Source organism: Prunus mume, linkage group LG2 (assembly GCF_029339155.1).
Source record: "Prunus mume cultivar Tortuosa linkage group LG2, ASM2933915v1, whole genome shotgun sequence".
NCBI classification, from domain to species: Eukaryota; Viridiplantae; Streptophyta; class Magnoliopsida; order Rosales; family Rosaceae; genus Prunus; species Prunus mume.
Window position 1 is genome coordinate 8,094,119 of NC_142699.1, and position 11,672 is coordinate 8,105,790.

At 37.3% G+C, this 11,672-nt stretch overlaps 1 protein-coding gene and 2 pseudogenes across 4 annotated transcripts; 2 read left to right on the forward strand and 1 right to left on the reverse strand.

The window, feature by feature from the left end:
• The first annotated feature begins 2,020 nt into the window (after positions 1 to 2,020).
• LOC103319715 (protein FAR1-RELATED SEQUENCE 6 pseudogene) lies at positions 2,021 to 5,007 on the forward strand (annotated as a pseudogene). 2 transcript variants are annotated; one of them, XR_016124419.1, is made up of 3 exons: positions 2,051 to 2,180; positions 2,370 to 2,492; positions 2,950 to 5,007. The product of XR_016124419.1 is annotated as a protein FAR1-RELATED SEQUENCE 6 pseudogene, transcript variant X2 (transcript). The 2 variants fall into 2 exon arrangements; XR_016124418.1 differs by lacking the exon at positions 2,370 to 2,492 and having other exon boundaries at positions 2,021 to 2,180.
• A 564-nt stretch (positions 5,008 to 5,571) lies between these two features.
• Positions 5,572 to 7,467, reverse strand: VAMP711 (vesicle-associated membrane protein 711). Its single transcript, XM_008221295.3, has 4 exons — positions 7,002 to 7,467; positions 6,725 to 6,915; positions 6,457 to 6,620; positions 5,572 to 5,938 (listed from the first exon to the last, which is right to left on the reverse strand). The coding sequence occupies exons 1-4, from the start codon at positions 7,216 to 7,218 to the stop codon at positions 5,848 to 5,850; spliced, it is 663 nt and encodes a 220-aa protein (XP_008219517.1). The 5' UTR covers positions 7,219 to 7,467; the 3' UTR covers positions 5,572 to 5,847.
• Positions 7,468 to 10,441: 2,974 nt separating this feature from the next.
• Positions 10,442 to 11,308, forward strand: LOC103319713 (putative lipid-binding protein AIR1 pseudogene; annotated as a pseudogene). The gene has a single exon (XR_016123823.1). The product of XR_016123823.1 is annotated as a putative lipid-binding protein AIR1 pseudogene (transcript).
• Positions 11,309 to 11,672: the final 364 nt, after the last annotated feature.

Genomic DNA, 11,672 nt, shown 5'->3' on the forward strand with positions numbered 1-11,672 from the left:
ATTTCACCAAGGCGTACGAGTAGAAGTTATAAATTTCAATCTATTTTGTCGCCACCCACAACTCAAGATTCTTTTTATTTAGAGAGATTCTTCAATGCGAGGTTTCGATGTGGAATACAATAGAGCATGTGAATGTTAACAATTAGAGAAAAACTTAGTCATCACGGATTCATACTCATTTGTTGTCTCTTTTCTCATTGACTGTACACTTGCTCTGTTTGGATGAAGGAATTGCAAATTACATAGAATTTTAAAATGACGGAATTTAGATTTCCGTCATTTCAATTTATGGCAATTGAAGATTTCAATGTTTAGATTTATGTATGTTGAATTTTATAAATGACAGAAATTAAAATTTTCAATATTTGGATAGCTCATGCAAATTATAAATGATAGAAATTAAATATTTCGAAAGAACAAAAAAACTGATAACCGACATAAGATTCCTCGAAGTATGAAATAACATATCGTTTGATGAACTAAATAACTCAACTTAAACAAACAAAGCATATTAGCAAACCAAATCACTCACCACATGCAATGAACATCAACAACATACTTTTTTTTTTTTTTATCAATTGGGAGTGCCTATGGAATTAGAACTATAAGCAATCAAGACCCTGATACTTCCTTTTCACTTGGCAAAAGACCAATGACTAGAGAAATTGAAAGGGTTTTGATTAAAAAGTTGCAAATAAAAGTATAGGAATAATGATGAAATCAATGAATCATTATCATAAGACTTAATTCAGATCCCAAAGAATGAAAGAGCACCTTGGCCAAGCTGCAGCTTACGGGCAAGTTGGTGTAGCTTACAATCAACATCTAATGGCTCACACAAAGCGATAAAGCTAACAAACAGAGCTAACACAGATAAAGCAAGAAAGATGATAACACAAAGTGATAAAGCTAGCAGACAACTACAGAGCTGTACCATAAACACCAATCACACACCAATATCCATGGGCATAGAGTATTTTGTTAAAACTTCCCAAAAATTCAGCCATAGTGCCACAAAGATCACAAAACCCATTCAACACATTCATAAATTTAGTCAGAAACACCCAATTTTGATAGCCATTTAGAAACCATGGTAATCCTAAAATAAAAAAATATAAATTGAAGGAGAGAAAGGCTTGAAGAATAACCTTCAAACTTGATCCAAAGAGCCATGTAACCCAAGAAGAACTCCTTCTCCTTATTTCTCTGGCTATACTCGATTTCATAGGTTTTTTTGTTTTAATGAAAAGTTTGGTGGGTTTTTTTTTTATGTAAGTTTTGGCACACTGGAAAATATGAATTCCCACACTACGGAAATTGTGAAATGACGCATATTTTAGTGGAAATTAAACTCGGGAAATTTGATACCTCAATTTCCATGATTTTTTCACACATCATTTAATAAATTCATAGGTTTTTGGTTTTTTTTTTTTTTTTTGGTTTTAATGAAAAGTTTGGTGGGTTTTTTTTAATGTAAGTTTTAGCACACTGGAAAATATGAATTCTCGCACTACGGAAATTGTGAAATGACGCCTATTTGGTGGAAATTAAACTCGGGAATTTGATGCCTCAATTTGCATATTTTTTCCACGCGTCATATAATAAGTTCCGAGTTTAAGTTGTCAAACAAAGGAATTGTCAATTTCTCTTCTTCAATTCCCAACTTTTACCTAAATTCCGAGTTATTTTCCCTCATCCAAACGGAAGGAAATATAGAGAGAAAGAAAGAGAGTACGAGTTTGTGAGATGCAAATATCACATTATTTTCGATCTTAAAGCAACCAAAAAAAAACATTTGAATAGAGAATTTGCAGATTACACACTCTAAATCAATATCCTTTGGATTCCATTTCCAAGTACATTGTCAAACATAAAAATCTGGTGTTTATTTTATTTTATGAAAGAGTTTTAAACTATGAAAGGGTGTCAAAATGTTTATTTTATTTGTTCTACAAATCTTCTAAAAAGAAAATAGAAAAACCCTAGAGAAAACAGTATAACTGTATAATAACGTTGAGCCCACGTGTCAGCTCGCAGGGTCGATAGATTTGTGGAAGGTCCGTAATCCCCAGTGTGACTCGCACTTTTCCTTCAGCAATAGCCAACTCGGAGCCCTGACTCAGCCCCAATTCCTCTGACAGTTCATTACCCGCCTCGCCGATTCGACCCGGTAAATCGCTGTAAGATCGCCTAAGCCCTCACTCCCTCAATTTTATGTGTTTCTGCATTTAATAATGGGTTAAATGGATAGTTTTGACCATCGACTTCGATTAGTAAATTGTTTGGATTCCGAGAAAAGGTGGGAAAGTAAAAGAAAGTTAAATTGCGAACCTGTTTGGGCCTGAAATAGTGTTTAATCTGTTTGGTAGGTTAGAAAAGCAAAAGGGTTAATTTTGCGTTAACCTCTAGCGCTTTTTCTCTCTAAGTAGGCGCCAAAGGAAGCAAATTCAACGAGCTCTGGATTGTCCATTTGATTGTGGAATTGTGAATTGGTAAATCTTTGTTGTGGAATTGTGTTAAGTAGTTTGACTGTATGAAGGGTTTTAGCCTTTTACCTAGAAGATTTCTGGAAATACTTGCCTGAAAAATTAGCTCAAAGTGATGATTTTTTCACCATTTTACAATATTTGATTTTACTGTGTTTCACTGGGGTTAAAAACTAGTTACCCTTTAGTTTTTTAAGCACATTTCCTATTAAGAGGGGTGATAACATACTAAATTCACACACAGTACATAGATGATAAGACTTGAACCAATGAGCTTTCTTGGAGAGCATTTGCTTCAAACCACTACACTAGTTTTTGGAAGAAGAGGACAATTGTTGTTTTTGGATCATTGTCAAACTTTTTAAGAAAGTTTGACAAATGAATCAACATTTGTTTGAAAAGTATCTTAAATTTTTTAAAAGTTTCTGTAAAAATTCTTGTCTTCTTATGTTTGCCATTTCAGATGGAAGAAGTTTGTCTCAATAGTGAGCCAGTATTTGAGGAAGGTGATGAGTATGAGTTAGAGGGAGACTTCACTGAGCATGACAATGTAACTGGGGAAACACAAAGAAGAAAGGACCCCACAGCACCCACAGTGGGTTTGGAGTTCGATTCTTTTGATGAAGCCTATGATTTTTACAATATCTATGGCAAAGAACAGGGCTTTGGCATCAGAGTAAGCAACTCATGGTTCAGGTCAAAGAGAAAAGAGCGGTATCGAGCAAAGTTGAGTTGCAGCAGTGCAGGTTTTAAGAAAAAGAGTGAAGCCAATAATCCAAGACCAGAGACAAGAACCGGTTGTCCTGCCATGGTAGTTATCCGACTGGTGGACTCGAAAAGGTGGAGAATAGTTGAAGTAGAGCTTGAACACAACCATCAGGTGAGTCCACAAATCAAAAGGTTTTACAAGTCACATAAGAAAATGATCCTTGCTGCCAAAAGCGCGCAACCGCTGCCAGAGCCAGTGACAGAAATTCATACGATCAAGCTGTACCGAACGCCTGTTATGGATGTTGGGAGCAATGGATACTCAAATTTTACTGAAAGTGAAGGTTTGAATTCTATTGATCTCTCTAAGCACTTGGAACTTAAAGAAGGAGATGCTCATGCAGTTTACAACTACTTTTGCCGCATGAAATTGATGAACCCTAATTTCTATTATTTGATGGATCTTGATGATGACGGGCACCTGAGGAATGTGTTCTGGGCAGATGCCAGGTCCAGGGCTGCATATGGCTATTTCTGTGACACAGTTGCAATAGATACAACATGTTTGTCAAACAAGTATGAAATCCCCCTGACTTCATTTGTTGGTGTTAACCACCACGGGCAATCTGTGTTGTTAGGCTGTGGCTTCCTTGGCCATGAGTCAGTGGAAAATTTTGTTTGGATGCTCAGGGCATGGCTTAAATGCATGCTAGGGCAGCCACCGCAAGTTTTGATTACTGATCAATGCAAGCCCTTGCAAATTGCAGTGTCTGAGGTTATCCCAAATGCTCGGCATTGCTATTGTTTGTGGTATATCATGCAGAAAGTTCCGGAGAAGTTGGGAGGACTGAAGGGCTATGAAGCAATCAAGAGACAATTGCACAAATCAGTCTATAATTCATTGAAAATAGCTGAGTTTGAAACTTCTTGGGCGGAAATGATCAAGTGTCATGAACTGGGAGAGAATAGATGGCTTCAGATATTGTATGAAGATAGGCAAATGTGGGTTCCAGTTTACTTGAAAGACACATTTTTTTCAGGAATGATCCCTATCCAAGAAAACGAGAGCTTAACTGCATTTTTTGATGGTTATGTACATAAACATACGTCATTTAAGGAATTTGTCGATAAGTACGATCTAGCTCTACATAGGAAGCGCATGAAAGAGGTGGTGGCAGATCTGGAGTCAAGAAGTTCAAGCTTTGAATTGAAGACAAAATGTAATTTTGAAGTGCAGCTATGTAAGGTATATACAAAGGAGATTTTCAAGAGGTTCCAGTTGGAGGTTGAGGGGATGTACTCCTGCTTCAACACGAGGCAGGTGAGTGTGAATGGCCCTATAATAACCTACATAGTCAAAGAACGAGTTGAAGTTGAAGGAAAGGAGAAGGAAGTCAGATGCTATGAGGTTTTGTACGAAACAACACAAGTTGATATCCGATGCATCTGCAGTTTGTTCAACTACAAAGGTTACCTATGCAGGCATGCATTAAACGTTCTCAACTATAACGGCGTGGAAGAAGTCCCATCGCGCTACATTCTGCCGCGGTGGAGAAAAGACTTCAAGTGCAGGTATCTTCTACACCATGGCTCCAGTAATATTGATGTGTATAACCCAGTGTACTGGCATAATCATCTTTATAAACTTGCCCTTCCGGTTGCGGAAGAAGGGGCACAATCTGAAGAACATTATAAGACTACCTTGCAAGCATTGGAGGAGTTGTTAAACAAGTTTCATCTTGTAGAGGACACCCTAGTGTAACATAGAACAATATATATTACTTAATGTATACAAAGATCTCCTCTCTCTCTCTCTCTCTCTCTCTCTCTCAATGAATCCTTTTATCCGTCTTTCTGGCTAAGGCAATAGAATTAACTCTGTGACTAAGAAACTGTTCTTGGCATTCGTGGACAGCACATGCCAACTAATAGGTAGATGAAGTCCAGAAGCTCTTTTTGTTCACTGATTTAATTTAGATAAGGCCTGCCAACCCAGAGAAATCCAAGCATACAAGTTATCAAATAAAAGTTCTTCTGATCCGAGTGCATTTAGAACCGCAGAAGTGACAAAATTCATTATCCATGTTTCATTCTAGACTTTCTAATCTCCCTCATATTTAGCTGCTGATTTGCCTACTCAAAAATAAACATGAGACTGTACACAATAATTATGTCAGTACGGACAACATACTTTTTTTTATGGTCAATGTACGGGCAACAGACTTGAGTAAAAAGTAACAGCCGATTACTGTACAGATGTGGAAGATAGGCAAAACCAAGAAGAAGATATCACCCATGTGTACAAGTTGCAGTTTGTCGATGAACATAAATTAAGCTCTTCGGACAACTAGTCCAAATTCACAATCGAATAAAACAATTAGAAAAATGAGACCAGCCAAAAATATAAACTCATCAAGCTATGGTTTTAAGAAACATACAACCTTTTGGCCAAAAAAGAAAAACAAACATACAACCGGAACCAGTTCAAAACTCCCACGGGCTAACACACACATCTGAGCCATTTCAAATCCACATAGAAATGACACTCTGACACAACTTACAACAGTGGAAGTTTAAATAGAAGAATCCCATATACCCAGAAGAGGAGGAATATGAAGAGGAAGCACATTCCAATCTCACTTCTTTCTCACTATCACTTCAAGCAGGAGGGTAGTGCAAGGCCATGGCAAACAAAAGCCAGCACAACATAAATTATCACCAGCACAAGGAATATCAATGCAACCCTGCAAGATTCAAAGCATCTGGTAAGCGGGGGCATGCAAGTAATGCATTTGCATAATCATAATTATACGAAGGAAAATACTCTCATCCCAGACAATCTAAACAATAAACCGTGGTTTGAATACGTAGTTGAATTGACTTGACAGTCTACAAATGGAACACACCATACTGTCTGACATAAAAACATTACCATTACATAAAACGCTCTTTCCATAAAATCTGACCCAATCTGTGGTTTGAATACCTAGCTGAATTAACAGTCTAACAACGTAACATGCACAAACTTGTGGTTTGAATTTGCTGTTGAATCAACACTCTAGCAACATAACATGCACAAACTGCGGTTTGAATACATAGTTGAATTGACACTCTAGCCTAACGTATGCCACACTGTCCGACATGAAAACATTACCCATTACATAAAACGCCAATCTTACAAATCATAAGTTGAAATTTCAAAAAAATTTGTAATTTCGAAGTTACTCTTTGAGCTATTGAGATTTGAGTTCAGAAACCATACGTGAGCTTGACATTTCTCCACCACACAGTGCTTCTGAAACGCCGAGCTTGCTTTCTAAATCGGAAGGTATTCCCTTGCATATTAGCAGTTTTATCAACCAGCAATTCCAAGCGATCCCCTCTTTCTAAAACTTTGTCAATGTTCTCAATCATTACATTTCGCACCTACAAATTCAAAAAAAATGAAAAAGAAATTGAAAATACATTAAAAAACAAAATCGGATCCATAATTGAACTTAATAAATTAGTGACAAAGTTGAAACCTTTACCTGGCTCATTTCACCTTTGAGGCGATTGATCCTATCGGCATTAGGATCATTGGAGTAGTATTCCATCTGCTGGCTCAAAACCCTAGAAAACTCGTCGTTCATGCCGTATGCCTGAGCCGAATGAACAGCGCGGCCATAGGTCCTGACGAATCTCTGATGAATGTCTTCGAGGAAAGCGAAAGGTATTCTCCCTGCACAAAAAAGATCAAAAATTGAAATTTTGAGGAGGGAAAATTGGGGGAATTGGAGGGAAGGCATTGATGAAACGACAACGTACGGGCGGCGGTCTCGTCGGCCATACAGAGGACGGTGAGGCCATCGGTGCGCTTGACGTGGAAGATGTAGCGATCCTGAGAGTAGGAGACGTGGGTGTCGCTGTTGCCGGGAATTTTCTCGAGGATTTGTCTGGAGATTGTGCTCGCGTTCGTCGACGTGGCGCTGAACTCCGCCAGCACCACCGATCCCCGTGCTACCAGCGCGTACAGTATCGCCATCTTCCCACCCACCAACCACCACCAAGATCAGCTCAAATTCCCTCTCTCTCTCTCTCTCTCTCTCTCTCTCTAAACAATTACAGTGAGCTCGTGGTGGTGAAGACCGACTTTTCCGCTTTTGGTCCAGTATCACCCCAAATCAAGCCTTATTGAATCTTCGAATATGAAAGTTGAGACCGCTCTCTCTCAATCTCTGTAACTTTTTTTTTTTTGGGGGCAGAAAATGGGTGAAATTATTTTTTGTAGTGTTGGCCTATTAGATTGGTATCAAACTTGAAATACAACGAAACGAAAATTTGGCGACATGTGGAATGGGTCTTTGTCAAATACATGGCCGACATGTGGATTGGAGGTATACGATCGATGTCTACCGTTGATGCAAGTGAGTCCTACAACGCATCAACAGTTAACATCCACTTATACGAATGTTGAACAGTTGTGGCTAGCACATCTCTACATTGACTATCAATTGGAGTAAGTCCCCAAATAATTATGCATGATAACTTTTTCATATAATAAAACATAAATAATCTTAAGAATAACAAAATAATATTATTCCCGTGACATACAAGTACAAGTTGTTCCCCTCAATATGGGATTAAAGATTAATAATTTCACAGTTCAAATTTTTTAATTTATTTATCAACATTTGCTAAGTATAGTTGTCCATTCCTATATGGGCGGACTCTGTATTGAAGTGAGCCATCCAATATGGAGAAGTTTCCTTCTAGGGCGCGTCTTGAAGAATTGGATTTCATGCAACATGATGTGTACAAGAACTTTTCTATAATATGGGGCACACGATTGGATGGATGATTCCAACTTCAAATTGCCCATGCGCTATTATTAAGAAAATATTGCTCCAAATTGTTCAAACTTCAAATTATTCAAATACTAATTAAACTTTAATTATTCACACATCTAGAAAATTAAATTAAAATTTAACGGAGTTATTATTGATACTCCAGAAAAATTACTATGCACTCCTCACTTTACAAAACATAAAAAGTAAATTATAACTGAAGAGGTGTATGATGACTTTTTTAACGCGGCGATGACGATTCTCAATTCTACTTATCCACCTGTGATATATTTTCCAGAAAAGTTTAAACAGAAAAAAATAAGGGGAAGGAAGGTGCTAGCTACAACAAAAAGCAAAGAAGCTTCGGCTAGCTACAAGTACAATCCCATTTGTATATTTTGTAAAGGAAAAAAAAAAAAGTTTTAAATTTTGAAGTGTTTGGCGGCCAGCGCCGGTGGTTGAGAACTTGAGTGGCCCATATCCAAAGCACAACAAAGGCGGGTTTTGTGATGGTCCCACGTGTGTGTGTGTTCGATCTGCGATGTGCCCGCCTTAAATATCAAAAACAGAAACCCGCCAACCAACGCAAAAAGGTCTCTTTAACAGAGTACAGATATTTCTGGGATTTTGTCATTTTAAGGGTCAAATAAACCAAAATGAAACGCATGGTAATTTTTATTTGAATTGCTATATGTCCCATGTCTTTGGAAGCATAAATTCATCACTATCTTATGTAATCAAACTATAAATCAGTATAGTCAACTAAATGGATCATGTCTAATTTCTTAATGCATAGTTGCAAGGGACTTGCAGCTCGAGTGTTAATAGTTTTCTTTATTTTTGAGATCTTGTATTCGAATCTCCCCACTCACTCAATATTGTTTGCATAAAAAATTAATACACCAAAAACAAAAAATTTTGACTGCAACTGATGAGTGGCAGTGCAACCCTTATTTATTTATCTTTCCTCATGTTATGTCATATGTAAGGAGAAAGATATCAACATGGGGTCCATACGCCTGGCGTGTAAAGCCCAATTCAACTTCATTTTCGTGATTCGGCTCATATTTTCTAGGTTTCCTTACCCATCCCAAATCATAAGGAAAATTTTATTCCAGCTTGTCTCGTCCTAGTCCACATTCAAAAGCAGGTTCCAACCATGTGCACAGTGGCGAATTATTATTATTATTATTTTTACAACCTAGGCTTATATTCTCTATATAGTCAATGAGGTGAGAAGATGGAGGGGCCAAGGCCACGTAGGGGCGCCCCAAAATGTGAACCAGAGTCATGTAAGTTTCCTCCCTCCTTGATACACATCTTTGTACATAACATACCAAATACATCTTCTTCAGTGGTTGACACACGATCCCTTTTCAAAAGTTTAAAGAAGTTCATAGGTTTCGGCCCCCAAAAAAAGAAAAAGAAAAAAGTGTTCATAGGTATCTTCTGGGTAAGGCCTATATTTGATAAGATTCAGAGCTATGGAATTGTCCAAACTCCTTTGTAAGAATTGGGACCCAAAATTAACATCACTTGGCCCAGAAGATAGTAGCCTTGGGCAGGCTTGGGCCTAGCAAACAGTAGATTGGGTTATTAAAAGCCCCACCACACAATCTCTTCTCTGCTGCTATTTTTGGTGTTGTATTGTAAACTTTAAACGAGATACGGAGAGGATGATCCAACTTGGGTTCATGGAAGCTGACATACTGTCTTGATCAACTAACCTAATTTACATTGTTATTGTCTGAATATCCGATCCTTGTTAGAGAATCATGCAATTTACATGTAAATCCAACCATAATTTCAAATGTACATCAACTCTTTACCACATTGGCTGAAACTGAAATCTGGATTATTTTCTGCACAGAAAAAAGGTGGAGCTCTATTGCCTATTTTTCGAGAAAAATTCCAACAGTAGCCCCCAGCCTCCGACAATTGTATCCATTCCATGTGAACACCTAACCACATTGCCTTCAATTATTGACACAAGAAAATGAAACGACCAAAAAGCCAGATGGGCCATTTCGTCTTTGTCACAACCCGCAAGCTGGAATCCATTTACTGATGATGCATCCACTGCAATTGCTTTCAATGACTAACTTATGGTGATTTTTCTGCAGCACCCCAAAATAGGTTTTGCTATTGGCATGCAATTGTTCCTCTTTTCCTCTTTCTTTTTTTTAATATTATTATTATATTTTTTTTAATTTTTAATTTAATTTGTTTTTACCCTTTTATGGGATGTACATGCAGAGCCTCACATTATTTGTTACCAGAAAAGCTTGAACATGTAATATGTAGAAAATAATATGACTGATGTGTTTAAAAATTCCAGTGAAAACTGGCAGCAGAGGGAACAGAGATTCTGAGAAATGAACAATTATTTTATGGTAGTGGAACATAAGGGAAAAAAAAAAACAGATCATTGACTTCTCTTCCTCACAAGCGTACAAAAACTCCTGCTGTACATTATCATCCATTTTCGTTTCTCTTCCACTCAATCAGATTCTCAAACATGAACCTCACAATGTGCCTTTAAAATAGAGGCACCCTTCATCAAACCCTTAAACCACTTCAGCCATGGCTTCCAACAAGCACCTCTCTGCAACCATTCTCATCTTTTCAATCCTTTTCTACTCATCAACATTCTCTCTTGCTTGCAACACCTGCAAGCCTCAGCCCAAGCCTCCCGCACCAGCACCAGCACCCCAACCTGAAACTTGCCCAAAAGACACATTGAAGTTGGGGGTTTGTATGGATCTTCTAGGACTTGTCAACCTTCCAGTTGGGACCCCTCCTACAAGCAAGTGCTGTGCATTGCTTGAAGGCTTGGCTGATACGGAAGCTGCCATTTGTCTCTGCACTGCCATCAAGGCCAATGTGCTCGGGCTTGTCGACTTGGAAGTGCCAGTTGCATTGAGTTTGATTGTTAGTGCTTGCCAAAAATCAGTGCCCCCTGGTTTCAAATGTGAATGAGAATTACAAGCTCTTAGTACTATTTAAAATTGTGCTGCATTAGATTGTTAGGATGTGTGAGGTACAGTGTTGTTATTGTATGTTGCTAATGGTTCTACTGTTGGTTTTTTACGCCCTTTCTCTTGCCTTGCTTGTTCCAATTTCTAGAACAAGGGGATTAATTAATTAATTAATAGTCTTGTAGGGCAATGCCCAATTTGTTATAATAAGCAGACAAGCCTGTTTGCCTGTTTTCCTTTATTGTTATGTAATTGTTGTTGTTTATGTAATTTGGTGCTATGAATTATGTATTTTAGCTGTTGCTTTAAATCGCTTTGTATAAGCAGATATGGGTTTAGTCAAGTTTAGAGCGTATGCTCTCCACTCTACAGCCGAGTTCGAATACTTTTTTTTAAAAAAGTTTTAAATTTATTTTAGAATTAAAAAATAATAATGGGTAGTTGTGTTGTGTTCCATAAAAAATAGGATCTATTATCTAATTTTTCTTTTGATTTTTTTAATATGAAAAAATATAAATTTACAATATTATCCTTCTTAAATTAATTATTTTATATATAAAAAAAGATAATATGGGTAAAATATTCCATCAAAGTAGGACATATAATCTGATTTGTTTTTAATTTTAATTTTTTTAATATAAAAAATGTGAATTTACCATATTATCCTCATTTAA

What these genes read in the sequence shown, in the direction of transcription:
- VAMP711 (XM_008221295.3), bottom strand. Translation starts at nt 7,218, where the DNA reads ATGGCGATACTGTACGCGCTGGTAGCACGGGGATCGGTGGTGCTGGCG. An exon ending in GGCCGACGAGACCGCCGCCC is followed by an intron (nt 6,916 to 7,001) that starts GTACGTTGTCGT and finishes TTTTTTGTGCAG; the next exon opens with GGAGAATACCTTTCGCTTTC. An exon ending in TGGAGAAATGTCAAGCTCAC is followed by an intron (nt 5,939 to 6,456) that starts GTATGGTTTCTG and finishes TGAATCTTGCAG; the next exon opens with GGTTGCATTGATATTCCTTG.